Source organism: Aptenodytes forsteri, unplaced genomic scaffold, assembly GCF_000699145.1.
Source record: "Aptenodytes forsteri isolate BGI_AS27 unplaced genomic scaffold, ASM69914v1 Scaffold54, whole genome shotgun sequence".
Lineage (NCBI taxonomy): Eukaryota > Metazoa > Chordata > Aves > Sphenisciformes > Spheniscidae > Aptenodytes > Aptenodytes forsteri.
In genome coordinates, this window is record NW_008796044.1 from 13,058,262 (window position 1) to 13,073,939 (window position 15,678).

Sequence of the window (15,678 nt, forward strand, 5' to 3'; positions counted from 1 at the left end):
AGGGAAAGAAAACGGGAGGGGGGGGCTTGAGGGGAAAAAAAAGAAAAGAAAAGAGAAAGAAAACAGGGAAAAAGGCCAGAATTGAAAGCAGACACAGGGAGAGAGCAGCTCCTTCCCTCCGGTTTAAGGAGGCGAGAGCCAGGCTGGTCCGGGCTCCTTTTGTTTCCCGTTAGCCGGGCCCTTGCCGCTCCCCCTCATCGGCAGCCTGCGGCAAAACTCCCCTCTCCTTCCAGCCACTTTGGCTTCTCCTCCTTTTTTTAAATTTGTTTTCCCCCCATCGCACTCGTCTGCCGGGCTTTAATCGCAGGTTTTGCTCTGCAAAGGGTCCCCGCAGAGGGTGGAGGGAGGAAGTCAGAGGGACTCCGCTCCTCATTGGCGAGGCAGCCTCCCCCCTTCTCCTCCTCCCGAGGTCCCTTTTATTTATACACGCACACACACACGCGTGCACATCCCTCGGCCAGGGGCTTTGCTCCATGCTGGGGCCCGAGGCGGCCAGACCCCCTCCCAGGTGGGCTGGGGGCTGCCCAGGGCGCTGCTGAGATGCACTAGAGGAGCAGAGCGAGAGCTTGGCTGCAGCCCAGCCCTGGCACAGCCTTGCCTCTCCTTTTGATTTTATTTTAATTTTTTTCCCCTCCTCCCCTCCACTTCATTTCTTGCCTTCCCTTTCTTTCTCCTTTAAGTGGAAAAGCCTTGCCAGCTGGGGAAGGCTGGGAGGGCAGGGAGAGCCTCGGCAGGCAGCAGATAAAGAGTGCGGAGGAGGAGAGGAAGGAATTTCGGGGCGGCCAGCGCCCGTGGGACGTGCGGCACAAGCGCTTGCCCAGTGGGACCCTGCCCAAGGTAAGTCCTCGCGTTGCCCACCCGGGTGCCGGCTTGCCCTCCCACTCTGCTCCGGCTCTCCGGCCAGGAAACCTCACGCTGGAGGTGGTACGGACCCCAAGGACCCTCTTCCTGAGCCAGCCCGGTTGCTCTGGAAGGGGCTTTGCTCCCCTGCAAGGGGCTGGCACCCCAAAATGCCCTGCCAAGCCCTGGGGAGGTGGTGTTTGGTGGAGAGCGGCCGAGCTCTGCGGCACCCTGCAGGAAAAGCCGTCCTGTCAGCTCTCGCCAGGTCCTGAGCTGGGACGACTGCGGGGAGCCAAGGGGACGCTGTGGCTGTAGGGCAGGAGGGGGGACCCCGCTGCAGCGGGAGCGGGACCCAGGGGATCTCTGCTTCTCCCTGGGGAGCTCTCGGTCCCTCTCTGGATCAGGGGGTTACCCTGGCTCTCCCAGCCCAGCGACTGTGGGAGGGCTGGGGTGTGTGTGGGGAAGGGGCTGCTCATCGTCCCCAGCGAGACATCTTTTAGAGGCGTGAGTGTGTCCCACTGCAGAGCAGCATCGCCGCAGTGTTAGGCCGAACGAACACACCCATGGTCATCCCTAAATGCAGGGTGCTCCTAGGACCACACCGCTTCGGTCTGTGCCCTTGGCGGGACTCATGTCCCTGTGGGCCAGGCCAAGGTGGAGAAGGACATCTGCAAGCCCTGCTCAGGGCCTGCACCCTGGCATGCTGGGTACTGGAGGGGGTAGAGCCTGGTAAAACCCTTCTAGGCATGGATGTGGGCAACCACTCTGCTGTCCCAAGAGCCCAGGAGCTGAGGGCCTCCAACAGGCTGGAGCTGGTCTGGAGTGAAGCTGTGCTGACTCAGGCAGCCCCAACAGCCCGGGGACAGGGGCTTGCATGACCTGCGGGGCTTTGGTGCTCACACTGGGACCACTGTGGGCTCAGAGCATCCAGCTGCTGCACTCACCTGCCAACAGGGAGACTTTGAAAGCAGGACTTATGGTGGAAAGGGATGTTGTGCTGCTCAATCCTTGCCCCAGAGCACCTGGGGCTTCTGCTAAAGCATTGGGTGAATAGCAGTTGGTTTGGCGTGCAAACCCTGTTTGCAGGGGCTTGGCAGTCCCAAATCTTTTCAGAGGGTCTCCCATCGATGACAAGGATCAGCAGTGTTGAGTGCCAGTGCCCCCCAGGGACCACTGAGGGGCTGGTTGAAGGGCCATTTCCCCCTCAACACCCTGCAGGACAAGGTGCCTGTGTACCCCGTGCTCTCGGGAAAGGGGCACATTTCGTTCAGGCAGCCAGAGCCAGTGGCAAAGATGCCGCTCTGCCTGGCAGGGGGCACGTGCTGGGCTGGCTCTGAGGGGGAGCCGCCAGGTAGCCATCCCAGTTGGCAGCCAGCCCTGGGCACGGTCTGACATGAGGCTTGAAGTCACTCCTTGACATTGATGTCACCCAGGCTCGGGTGTGCTGTGGCGCCGGTGGCAGTCACCAATCCCAGGCAGTGTCCCTGTGTCTAGGAAACACCCCTCGAGTCAGTCGGTGCATCAAGAGGGGTCAGTGTTTTGGACAAGCATCAAGTCACAGCGACGCATTTGCAGGACGCAAAGGGCTTTTCTCTCTCCCTAAAACCAGCTGTCCCTTCCTCCAGCTCAACAACATGGAGGGTCCTCGCTGAAGGAGCAGGCGGAGGGACCGCAGCCACCTGATTACCTGTCCTTGGCTCATCTCCCGCATCCCTGCACAGGGCTAGGGGTTCAGGGTGCCTGCGGTCTGAACGGGGAGCACAGCCTGAACACAAGCACGGCCAGCTGTAATGCTGCAGTCAGGGAGAAGTTAGCCATGGCTTGTTGTCCAAAGTCCTGGGCATTTCTAGTGGGGTCCCGCAGGGCTCTGGCCTGGGCTTGGTCCTCTGCAATCTCTACATTAACCGCCTGGGCGATGGATGAGCGCACGTACTAAACTCTGGGCTGGCACCAAGCTGGGTGGGCAGCCCGTGTGCGGGCAGATCGGAGTGCAGGAGGATCCCAAGGGCTCTGGGAGGAGTCTGGTATCAACCAGGCAATAGCAAGCTGTGACAACATGTTGCCATTAGGAAGGAAATATTAAATGGCTGTTCGCGATCTTGGGAGCTAACAGCCCAGGCAGCTTGTACGGTGGGAAAGGATCTGGGGGCTATAGCGGACACAAACCGGATTGCAGCGTGGTGCAGGGAAACCTACAGCTCTTCCCATGGGATGTGCTGAAAGGCACACGGCTGGAGGCAGCGCGAACAGGCAGGGTGGAGGGAGTGGGTCCTCCCCAGCAAGTGATGCCAAGCGCTTCAGCAGGGATGCACACGGAGTGGAAAGGCTCAGGGAGAGCAGGGAGGGTGATCAGAAGCCCAGAAGAGGCTGCAGAGGACTGGGAGAGGCGCTGATGGGGCTCGTTGGTCACTGGGTGTTGTGGGGAGGTAGCACACAGTCTTCATGCACGGGAAAGGTCACTGCAAAGAAAAAAGTTAGCTTTTAGGGGAAATGTCTGTAGGTTTAAAGACATGGGGTTGGGCGCCTTCAGCCCCACAGGTTTCAAAGGACATGTCGGGCACACCTCTGGCTGGGGAGATGTGGGCACTGCAGCAGAGCAATGACCCAATGATCTCTTTCAGCCTCGTTTTTGATGGGTCTGTGACAGGATTTCCGAAGCGTTCAGAAACAACACTGTTAGGAAGAGGAGAGCACTGAGCCCTTCTCCAGGACTAGGGCAAAATGAAATTGTCTTAGTGAACACCAGAGGAAAGCTGAGGTTAAGAAATGCTCTCTAGCTTTGAGAACAATGCCTTGCAAGAAGAGACCATGTTGGCTGGCCACAGCATCACCCGAATGACGGACAGGTGTGACCAGCCACTGCCAGAGGGTCCAGGCAGGCACTTCTGCGCCCAGCTTCACCCTGGGACCAGGCGGTCACCGAGGTCCCTCTGGCCCTGGTGTCAGATGCCATGCTGAAGCGGGATGGCATTGCAGTGGTGTTCCTAGGGTCAGGCTCCTGCAAAGCGTCTTCCCGGGATGCAGCAGCAAAGGGCAGGGAGCGGAGGAGCTGTGTGGTGGCCGAATCCCGTGGGAGCACAGCTGCTGGTGCTGGCAGCGGGGGCTGCCTTTGGCCCAGAGCTGGAGGGAGCTGGGGACTGCGCCGGCTTGGGGCTGGCTGGATGCATCCTATCGCTGCCAGGGAGGATCCGGGCCGAACACTTCGTGGAGTTTGTTTGTTTGTACTTTAACCAAGAGAAAGAAATCCCCTGGAGAAGAGCTGTGAGGGGAGGGTATAGACCGGGTATTGTTTCCTGAGAGGCTGGAGCAGCTCCAGGAGGCTCCTTCCGCTCCGCCAGGCAAATTGGACATAACGAGGCTTGGTTTAGGGGTGGCTGTTTCCCCTCCTCCTCTCCCCAGTTGCCTAATTAGGTTCCCCAAGCCAAGCACACCTCTGCTCTTCTCTGCTCCCGCCAGGAAGCCTCCTCCTGGAAGTGCAGCGCTCTCCTGGCACCATGGGGGACACGGAGCAGACCCAGCCAGGACAGGGACAGGGACACGTGCCAGGGATGCACAGAGGGGTGCTGGGATGGGTCATGTGCTGAGCAAGGGGGTCCCACAGGTCCATCACCCACCCAGCCTGGTAGCAGGAGACGTACAGTGATGCGCTGCCCCTCTCACCCCGCTTTTCCATCGTCCCTGGGCACACACCTGGGGGACAGGCTGTGGCATGCCCTGGTCTGTGTTTGTACCCTTCTGCAACCACTGACTCACAGAGCCAGAGGACCACAGTGTGGAGAGCCCATGCAGGGAGCTCACAAAAGCTCCCACAGAAAGACTGCTGTCAGGAAAGCCATGTTGGTGTAGTGCGAGTGGTGTATGTCCTGCACCCATGGATGGATTCGTCCTCTCCGAGGCATGCCTGCAGGGGCACCTGCTTATCTGTCCAAGTCTCCACTACACCCATCCTATGCTGTTCCCCAGGCTCAGCAAGAGCCGGTGTGTGATGGGGCTCACAGCAGGCTGTGGGGTCCAGGAGCAGGGAAGGATTGGAGAGTGCAGGGATGTAACCAGGGCACTGCGCTGGCTGTCAAACCCCAGGCTGCAAACCAGGAGACAGATGGAGTAGGAGGTACCTTCTCAGCACGACCCACGGGCAGCACCAGGGCTGCTCAGGGGGACGAGGCTCCCAAAGCAGGCAGGAGACGGGCAGGCGACAGGCAAGCGTACCCCTCGGTGCGAGGCCCCATCCTACCGGTCCCTCCGCCTTCCCCCTTCTGGCCCGTCTACCATGCAAAAGAGTCTGTGACTGAAATCTTAATGCTACCAAGACACAGTAATTGGCACCAATTAAATTGCTACATTCATGTTTGAATTGCTTTAACTGGCGAGACACACTGTCTTATTTATACAAAAAAATATGTTTGCTTGTGGGTTTGTCTGAACTGGGGCCAGCAGAAAATACACCATTTCGAGCCTCGCTCTCTGAAAGCGCATTCTCCGCTCGCAAACTGTAAGTCACCTCGGTTTCAGCCTTTGCTGAGCAAATGGTTGCAGAACAGAAACCCTGCTTTCCTCGGGGCTGAGCACTGCCGGCATCGCGAGAGGGGTCCCCTCCTCTCTCCCCACAGGCAGCTGCCAAGTTTCCCTCTCCAGACTGGGAGCTGTTTGGGAGAATATGGTCTGATTCAGGGAGGCAAACTCCTGGTGCGGGGAGCAGGACTTGGTGCCCATTTTAAAGCTGTGCTCAGGGAAAGGCAGGGGGTGCTGGCAGCTGCCAGCCCCGGCACTGAGCCCTGCCTCAGCTTCTCCTCCAGAGGATCCGTGGGGTTTTGGGGGCAGGGGGTGTTTGCAGAGAACTGATTTTTGATCCATGACTGAGGGCAGAGGAACCGCTGGAGGTTATAAAGGACCCTGTGTGCAGGATGGCAAGCACGGCTCGTGCCGCCTGCCCAGAGCACGTAGGAAGAGGTTATCCAAGAGAGAGGCATCCCTTGTGCAACCTGCAGTTGCACAGGGCATGTGCTTGGCTTTCTGTGCCCCCCAACCTCAAAAAGCTCCATCACTGCCCCCAGGTTCTCTTGTTATAAGGAGGTGGGGGCCAGCCCCTCATCACGTGCAATTGCCTGCTGGGGGTCTGACCCCAGCTTGCCAGCGGGCAGGGGGGGAGGCACAGGGTGAGGGTGGCTGCCCCCAGCACTGCGGTTCGGCTGTCTCTGCAGTCCTGGGACTGGGTGCCACCACCCCGGTTTTCCTGTCCCATGGGTGGGCTCATAGAGGAGGGAGCAGGATCAGCCCCTGGCACCAAGAGCTGCACCAGCAGCTGCATTTTCTCCCTCTCAGGGACCCAGAAGTAGCAGGGCCAAATCAAACACAACCCCCCTCTGAGAGCAGCCTCTGCCCTTCACACCCCAGCGCTGGCAGGCCCCATCCTCTCCCACCCTGGCCACGGTGCCAGGCTCCTCTCACATCCCACAGATGGGTGAAGGGTGCCCTGACCACAGAGCTGGTGAGTGCCTAATCCCAGCCACGAGAGCCTAAAACCCCAGAACAAAGCGATTAAGCTCGGGTCCCTCACAGGCAGCCGAGAAGAGAAGAGCCGATGCATCCACGCAGATTATCTCCTCCTCCCCAGCAGATCCATGTCTCACAGAAATTTTCAGAGGATCAGGCTGCCCATGTCCCATGCTGGGACATGGAGCTGGAGAGCCCACAACACTCCGGCTGCTCCCAGGGCTTCACAAAGCCCCTGCATCTTACTAGGGGGAAGAGGAGAGGAAGATGGCTCTATTTCTTCTCTTGCCTCCATCGCCCTCCCCTCGCAGCTGATGATTAGTGGTTAATTAGAGCCAGCCGGGACCTTTGGCCCCAGCCCTGGCCCCACCATAGCAGCCACCCTCAAACAGAGATCGTGAGTAGGCGATGGAGACACCGACGTGCTGGGGACTGTTTTCCCCCTCGCGTATACCTTAGCAAAGTGCTCCCCTTGAATCGCTGCGGGAAGGCAGACACGGCTTTCTGGCAGCAGCGGCACGAGAGTGAGGAAAGCCCTGGGGGTGGCAGGGCATGGGATGAGTAGCCGGGATGGTGCCCAGCCCTTGCTACCACATCTCCTGCTTCCCCTCTCCACTCTGCCAGTGGTGGGGAAAAGCATCAAGTGAGCAGATGAGCTCTGCTCGGAGAGGCCAGCCCCATCCAGCCCCACATGCTTGGGAGCTGGGACCCCCAAATATTCCAGTTTGGGGATAGAGGGGCCAGAGAGCAGCTGCTACCGGCCAGCCCCGAGGCTTTGCTATTCACTTGGAGCTGCCTCTTCCTGGGGCCAGCGGTGAGGTGATGCAGGGAGCTGTGTAGGTCCTGGCCCGTGGTTTGGGTGCTCTGCAGCCACGTTCATAACTCGCATTGCTCACATGCTCACACACCCGGTGTGAGCATCCCCAGTCGTCCACAATGCCAGACTTCAGGGCTGTGCTCCAAAACGCTGGCCAGCCCCCAGCACCACCACGGGCCAGCCCCAGCATCACCATGGCCCTGGCACCCACCGGCTGCCCTAGGGAGACTAAGGTGGGCAGGATTCGGCCAGGGCGAGGGGTGGAGTATGCAGCAAGGGACAGCCAGGCACCACATCGGCCTTGGCCGGCACGTGGCAGCCGTTCCTCCCAATGCCCCCATACCTCCTTTCCCGGCCCCAGGTGAGTCCTGGTCCTCACCCAGGGTTTTCCCACAGCCCCAGCCAAGCTTGCAGGCTCCGGGGAGCAGCCCCGCCGGCCCCGGGGCCCGGCCTTTCCTCCGAAAGCGGAAGCGGGGGAGCATGCGCAGCCGAAAGGGCCATGAACACCAACACTCGGGGCTGGGGGATTATTTATAATGCTGGCACCTCTCCAAACAGATGTTTCGTTTTATTTTGAACTTGCACTAAATAGGTCACTCGTTTCCTCTGTCTCCCATGGGCTTAAAATGGAGGGAGAAAAGTGGGGGGGGATTAGGGGTGAGAGAGCAGGGCTCGCCGTGGTCCCACGTCCCGCGTGCCAGCTCCTCACAGTGATGCGTTGTGGAGAGCCCATGGCTGGAGGTTTGCTGGATCGCGTGCATGGACGTCGCGGTCCCTGCATGCTCAGAGAGGGAGGATGGCCGCAGCCGAAACGGGGCTGCGTGGGGCTCGCCACCCCACCCCATTCCTCACATGTCTGACCCCAGGGCCGCTGAATCACACTGCCGAGGCTCAACATGGACTTGTCATCCTCCCCAGCAGCCTCCCTCCCTGCTTTGGGGTCACAGTCTTCATTTTCGGCTTTCTGACAGATGCTGTCAAAGCCCGCGATAGCCCGTGGCTGGCTCGGAGGAGGCTGGCTGTGCTAGCTTGTGTCCTGCTGTCTGCTGCAGGACCAGCGTCCTCATGACCATGCAACCCCCTTCTCCAGGCACCACCGAAGCTGGGGACCAGGGTCTGGGGTTCTGGGCAGGGTTGGTTCCAGTCGCACCAGCCCTGCTCTCTGCAGCAGAGGCAGGCAGGAGAGCTGTGCCTGCGTATGGGCACAGTTTCCCTGAGCTCATACTGCCCCAAAGGTGGCATCTGCCCGTGCTTTGACCATCTCCTAGAGAGCTTGTTGTTGTGGCTTTAATCACGTATTCACAGACCAAGGAGCTCTGACAAAACTGCTCAGAGGGTTCGGGCATTTGCGACGCTGCCTGTGAGAGCTTGCAAAACCTTACCTCTGCATGACTAAAAGAAAACCCCAAACCCAGGCATGTTGCAAGTAGGCACCCAGGGCCCTCAGCATCCCTTGGTCTCACCAGCGCCTGGGTAAAGCCTGAGAACCCCCTTGGCGCTGGCAGGTGGCCGCACAAGGGGGGTTTTTCCCCCAGGAGTTCATCCCTTGGGCAGGGATGGCCTGTGGGACCCCGGGGACTCCCCAGCCCCTCTGCTCCTCAGCCTGGTTTCAGATTTCCTACCTCTGCATTTTATCAGCAGCTGTTTATGGGCCTTGGGACGACAGGCTCCCCATGTGTGTGCTCTGCGTAATTCTAGCCATGTGCTGGGAAAAAGAAAAAGGGCTCTGTGATGATAATCTGGCCTGTGAGTAAACGCGGTGTCATGGGAGCCGAGGGACCCCAGAGGAAAGATGTTGCAACTCCGGACGGTTCCAGCCAAGGAAAAAAAAAAAACCCGCTCAGCTTTATTTAGATTAAAGGGTGGGAAAGAAGCAGTCGCAGAGGCTGGGGGGAGGGTGGCAGAGGAAAACAGGACAAGCCAAAGAGTTTTGCTGCTGGACAAGCAAGGCTTGGGTTTCAGGGGTTACCAGCCTTTGCTTGGAGAGCTTTTTGCCTTCAAAAGCAGGGGACGGTGCTCCCCCGGCCAGGAGAAGCCCTCGCTCCCTGGCTGCAAGCAGCATTGATCATGGGATCCATACAGGGGTTTTTTTATTGCATACGGGCACCCATGATCTCACTTAATGACTCAGATGCACTTAGACAAAGAAGAAATAAAGTATATTTTACTTCCCGCTAATTTGCACCAGATGTCCCTGGCCTGCTTGGCAGGACGGCGGGGCCGGCGAGCATCGCAGGAGCGCCTGGAAGCGCAGCCCCAGCAAGACAAGGGGCTAGAAATAGAAAGCCAGAGGAAGAGAAAGGACTGGCGGCTGTGTGAGAGGCCTGGCTTCGCATCTCCGCTCTTTCCTTTGCCACGGTCGTGCTGCCGTCAGCCGAGATGCCCTCGCGGGCTGGGATGGCAGCCAGCACCTCTGCCCAGCGTCGCAGGAGCGGGGAGGCTCAGGCAAGGGGAGCACAGCCAGGGGAGAAAGGCGACGTGGGGCAATGGATGCAGGAATTGCCCCTGGAAATGTAAATGGGATTTGCTGAGAGGCAGCTGTGTACCCTGTTTTCCAGCAGACAGCACATCCCCTTGCTGTTGATCGATGGTCTGTAGGGACCAGAGCTCCTTCCAAAGTGGCTGTCAGGGCAGTCGTGGCTGCTCTCCCCCTCCCTGGCATGCCGAGCCATCCCCTTCCCTGTGCACCAGTTTTGCAGGCTGGTTCCCAGCTCCCCCAGCTCCTACAGCTCTGGGGGTGCTTGCGGGACCCCCATACTGGTTCTCTGCAGGGCATTAGTGGTTGTGGAGGAGAGGCGAGAAAGGTGGTCTAGGCACGCTCGGGAGGAGGGCAGTGGACTGGGAGGGCCTCCTTGGCGTGGATGCCTATCTGTGTAGATCTCCCATGGTTTAAGGCATTTGCAGGGCTGGAAATGGTCCCGTCCCACGTGATCCGTGCTTGGGGGTGGGTAGTGCCATGCGATGCTCATGCCAGCAGTGGCTGCCATGTGTGCTGAGATGCTCTGCCAGGAGCACTGCACCGTACACATGCTGGGAGCAAGCGCAGAGGGAAGGGGGCTCAGAGGTGTGGCAGGGCACGCTGAGCAAAGTCAAAGGAAATTCTTGCCTTGTTACCCAAGAATAGTCAAGACTGAGCCCACACAGCATATTTTGGGCATTAGCAAAGGCATCTTTGGCTTACTAGCATCCTTAAACAAGAGATAGGTCTGGAGTTGGGGGATGGTAATAAATCAATAAGGTTTGGTGATGCTTGAGCTCCTTAGCAAGGCACTGCGAGGTGGGAGGAGTGGCAGAGATGGCTGAAGGAATGGTCCTCCCTAAATAAAGGTGGGACCATCCCCAGCAGAGGCTGGATACGGCTCTTCCTTGTATCCAAAACCCTGGGCGTAGCCTTGCTCCTGCTGCAGAAATTCCTGTCCAAGTTCATCAACCAGAGAGGCATCAGCCCCCGGCCACCGCTCACAGCAGCGAGCGGGGGAGTGGGAGAGGAGGCAGAGGAGAAAGCTCAGCTGTCATCCGATTTCAAATGCAGGAGAAACGGGAGTGGGCTGCTCTGGAGAAGCTGTGAAGTCATGAGACGGGGAATCATGAGACTTGAATCTCGGTCCTGGCACACCCATGGTCCTGCTGCGTGGCCTTGGCCGTGCTGTTTGACCTCTCTGCTTTGGCCCTCTTGCCTGTGTCCTGTCTGTGAGAGTGTGGCTCCGCGAGCCATCAGAACCTGGGGTGCCCTGTGCACAACGCTGCTGCTGCTCAGGGATGTTGGGGGGCCCCGATTTATCCCATCGCCCCACGCAACACACTGCAAAAACACGAGGCCGGAGATGTGTGAACAGGCTTTCAGCAGTGCCTGGCCCCTGCCAGCTATGGGACGCTTTCCTTTCACCAGCACAGCAGTGAGCTGGGAAACCTGACAGCCCCAGAGCTGGCTCAGCTCTCCCTTGTCTCGCCTGCAAACGCCGCTCTCCGCTCCCGGCATCCAGAGGAGGGCCGGGTGCATTCCTGCAGCCTGCAGCGAGGAGCGGCCGCCGGGTGCATTCCTGCAGCCACGCGTGCAGCGCGCCGGCCGGGCTGATGTGATTACAGAGGAAAGATAAGGACAGACAATGTGGCTGTGTCACCGGGCAGGGACAGCGGCCTGTATGTGTCTCTCGTTTGGACTCAAAACCGTCCCAGACATTCCCGGTCCCGCAGTGCCCAACTCCCGGCCTCGCTGGGCGGCAGGGTGGAGGTGAGCAGAGACGTGTCGTGCCGGCTGGCGGGAAGCCGTCCTCCCCCCCGGCGCTTGGCAGAGCCCCGGCGTGGCCCCAGGGACTCGAGCCCCCGGGGAGAGTGCAGCCACCCCACAGGCGTGTGGGGCTGAGTGGGGGCGCGGGACTACATCGCCCAGCCAGCCCGGCCTCCCTGTGAGCCAGCTGACCTCCTGTCTCCCAGCCAAATTCCTCTCCTAGAATAATAAACAGTGCAGTTCAAGAGAAAAGCTCCCTGCCCTGCCAGGCCGGGGACGGCTTGCCCTGGCATCACGGTGCCAGAGAGGGGCAGAGGGAAGGTCTGTACCTGTGCTGGCAGGAAGGAGAGGATGGTGAGGGGTATAACGCGGGGATGGAGAGCTGGGACTTCACCTCGGCAGCTGCAAGGTGGGAGGCTGCCATGGAGCTGCAAGGCTGAGTGAAGGGCGCTAGACGCGGCATCGCTGTAGGACCTCCCTGGCCTCCAGGCATGTGCCAGGATGGGTGGAGGCAAACGGTCCCGTGGCTTGAAAATGCTCAGGTCCTGGCCCGTGGGAAGGATGTAGGAGTCTGAGGGGTCTGTGCACCCTGCTCACCCATAGGGCTGGGAGGAGACAATCCAAGGCAGCTGAGCGTCGTGTAGGTGCCTGTGTCTGGGTCCCTGGGTGGGATAATGTCTGGGCACCTGCTTTTGGATCACTGAGTGGGGCTGCACCCACCTCAGCTCCTCCTTGTCTGGCACTCACAGGGTGCATCTTATTGCTCTCGCTGAGAACAAAAGCTGAGATTGAGGAGGGAAACAAGTGCTCTCAAGACTGGCAGTGAGCTGGGTGCATTTGCATCCCTTGTGAAATGCCTGTGTGCACCCACATGTGCAAGCACACAGGTCCTCGTGACAGGGAGAGAAAGGTTTGTCCTTCTGCTAGCCAGGCTCTGCGTGCATCCTGCAGGACATGCACAGCTCAGCATCTCCGAGCATGCCTCTCGCCCTGGCCAGAGCAGACAAACAAGGGAGAGGTCACCACTCTGCGAGACGTTGCCACCCTCCCACTCTTCTTGGGAAGCATCTCCAAGAGAAATGCTTTTCTGCAAAACCAGCAGCTTTATTAAAACCAGCTACGAACACAGGGGAGGCAGCCAGAGGCGGCAGCCAGAGGCTGCAGGGCTCTCACTGCTTGCCGAAGCAACAGCCATGCCAGCCCAGCACCAGCATGCACCCGCGTCCAGCTCCCCGGCTGCGGCAGAGCAGTGGTTTGCCCCATCAGTGATCCTGCAGAGATCACTGGTGGAGTGAGGGACCTGTCTGTGTGGGTAGAGGAAGCCAAGATCTCGCCTGCAACAGGACTAACAGTGACAGCCACGAAGCTGGACAGGCAGCTAAAAACTGGGCATGAGCTTGGGAAGACCTTAGCTGCTGGCTATTTGCAGACCTTATTTGCCGGAAGACGGGGACGGACGCAAATACAGCCTGGCTTGTGCATGCAGGTGGGGGGTGGGGAAAGGAGAGGATCCCAGTTGTCCTTACAACCTTGAACATTGAATAATGGATGAATCACACACCTCTCTAAAGGAGAATTGGGAAACAAAGCTAATTGTTCTTCATGGCAGTGCCTTACTGGGCATGAGCTTGGGAAGACCTTAGCTGCTGGCTATTTGCAGACCTTATTTGCCGGGGGGGGGGAAGACGGGGACGGACGCAAATACAGCCTGGCTTGTGCATGCAGGTGGGGAGGGGTGAAAGGAGAGGATCCCAGTTGTCCTTACAACCTTGAACATTGAATAATGGATGAATCACACACCTCTCTAAAGGAGAATTGGGAAACAAAGCTAATTGTTCTTCATGGCAGTGCCTTGGGGGGCAGCGAGATTAGGTTGTCCATCCTCCTGCTCTCTCCTGCAGGTTGGTGCTCTCTGGGTGGGTGCAGTGAGGTCACATTCATTTACAGCCTGAATTTCACCTTGGTCCTTTCATCCTACCCACCCCCAGCTCTTCCCCGTAAGTGCTCTCATCCCCTCTGGCAAATGCAGAAGAGAGAAGGAGTCACAGGGGGGGTTTCTGGAGGGGGGAGAGGGAAGCTGCTGAATAAGCTGGAGACCTGGAAGGATTTGCTGGTAGATCAGACTTTTGTTGAGCCAAAGCAAGAGAATAATAAAAACATCTGACAAGCGCACGTCATTTAAAAACCATTTCCTCCTTAACATCAAGCAGTCCAGGAGGCCGCTCCAGGGCCAAGAGGCAGCAGAGCCGCTCAGGAAGAGACAATGCCTGGGGCCAGGTCAGCAAGTCCAGATTGCCACTAGCCGTCCTCGTGCCTGGCGAGCAGCTCCCCAGAGCACTGTGCCGGCATTACAGGGGCTTCTCCTTGGGGTCTGCCTTGGGAGCAGATTCAAAATGCCTCTTGCTCTGGGAGAGGGGAGGTGGCGCAGTGGCAGGGCAGGAGCTCAGCCCCGGATTGCAGCGTGGCTGAGCCGTGAAGTTCAGCTCCATGCGGGACCATCCCCAACCAAGTTCAGGACTACTGAACTCATTTCCCCCCAGCTTTGTCCAGGCACAGAGGAAGCCTTTCCCCTTACTCTTCCCCTTGTTAGCTTCTTCATTTTGCTTTTCAGAAATACTCACCCCCATCGCTGCAGGCAAGATGGGGAAGGTTACCTGTCACCCCATTACACGGGGGACAGACCCCACTGCTCTTAGGGAGCTCTGGCCTCGTCTCTTCTGGGCTCTCGGTTTGCACCAGGGAGGGCTGAAAACGCTCTGTGGAAAAGATTTCTTGAGAAATGTTGGTAAAAGGGATTTTTAACTAAAAAGCCCTCTTAAATATTCCCTTTATATATATATATTTAAAAGTCAAATACAAGAAACCCATTTTTTGTGGGGTTTCCTTGGGCTTGTTTTATTTCATTGGAAGGAGCAGAAAATGTGGGAGGGTTGGAGGGGGATCTGTTTGCTAGCAAGTTTTATCTCACTGGGACTGAGGGAAGCAAAAAATAATGGAAAAAAAGGCAAGCGGTAGAGCAGAGGGAGGGAGAAAGGCAGGGCTCTGCAGCGGGTGGAGCGGCATTTCGAGCAGAGATGAGCAAGAGTTGACACAACTGCTGGAGCCTCCAGCAAAATCCCTGTTTACCAGCAGGAGATGCTTTAGAAATAGCTCCTTCTGCAGATCCAGCGTGAGGGGGAACTCACCATCCCACCACGAGGGAAAGGATGAAAACTGGAAAGAGATGGGAGGTTTCTGAGGTGGAGAAGGGAGCCCGGGGCTCGGGTGAGAGCTTGGGAACTCCCCTGCCCGGGGTGGCCGAGGGACCCCTCCTCTGCCAGCAGTGCTGTGCTCATCCTGCTTTGCTCTTGGCAGGATTTGGCCACCGAGCCACGGAGCCCGCCATGCTGTGCCCCTCTCTGAAGACATCTCTCTGGCTCCTCATCCTCACCGGTGAGTGCTGTGGCTGGGGAGGTGTGTAGAGGATTGGGGCCTGCATGGGGATGCTGCCCTGGGATGTCTGCTCCAGGGCAAGGGGGAGGAAAGGGGCAATGCCGTGGGGAGGCACAGGGGTGCACAGCGCGCTCCAGGCCATCTGTCCCTCCTAATGACTCAGGTCCATGGGCTTATGCTGACCCAATCCTATGGCAGGGTGGATGTAAAGTCCCCACCTGCTTCGTGCTGACGCACAGCTGGGTGGAAGGAGGAGACCTTTGCAGAGGGAGCACTGCCAGGTGCGCTCAGCCCTTAGCAGACACCCAAGAACCCACATTATCTGGACATTATGGACACCCCCACAGCAGGAAGGGTTCGGTCAGACCCCCATATATACAATAACCCCCCACAGCAAGGCAGCAGGGCACCTGGCTGCATCTGGGCTGTTTACAGCCTTGCTGCGAGTCCCTGGGCGCTGTCCCCAGCTGCCCTGCCCACCCGTGGGGACACCTGGGAGGAGCACGTATCCCAGCCCCACTGGGACATCTGGGCAAAGGGTGAAGCAAGGAAGCTGGGAGAGACACGGGGAGCCATTCAGGAAGACCTTGCCTGCTCTATTGCTTCCAAAGGATTTCCTGCAAGGTTTTGCTTTCATTCCTTTTTCACTTTCTTGTAAACTGACATTGTTTCAGCCTGGTCTGTGTCCCGTCTGACACTGTCCCTGTGGAGAGGCAGCCAGCAGAGCAGGGAACTGCCTCATCTCCTCCTTTCCCCCTTGCCTGCTAAACGCATGGCCTTTCCAAGCCTTTGAAGGTGCATCTGAGACCTACCTCTGCCTTTGCAGAGACAGGCTCATTTTGGGGTCAGCAGTACTGTCTGTACTGCC

At 58.5% G+C, this 15,678-nt stretch overlaps 1 protein-coding gene across 1 annotated transcript in view; it reads left to right on the forward strand.

Moving 5' to 3' along the window:
• Positions 1 to 454: 454 nt before the first annotated feature.
• PDGFRB (platelet derived growth factor receptor beta) overlaps positions 455 to 15,678 on the forward strand; it is a 34,652-nt gene continuing 19,428 nt past the window's right edge. Inside the window, exons 1-2 of the mRNA XM_009285851.2 lie at positions 455 to 837; positions 14,733 to 14,810. Of these exons, the coding sequence (XP_009284126.1) occupies positions 14,762 to 14,810 (49 nt within the window). The 5' untranslated portion in view covers positions 455 to 837; positions 14,733 to 14,761. The remainder of the gene's footprint in view (positions 838 to 14,732; positions 14,811 to 15,678) is intronic.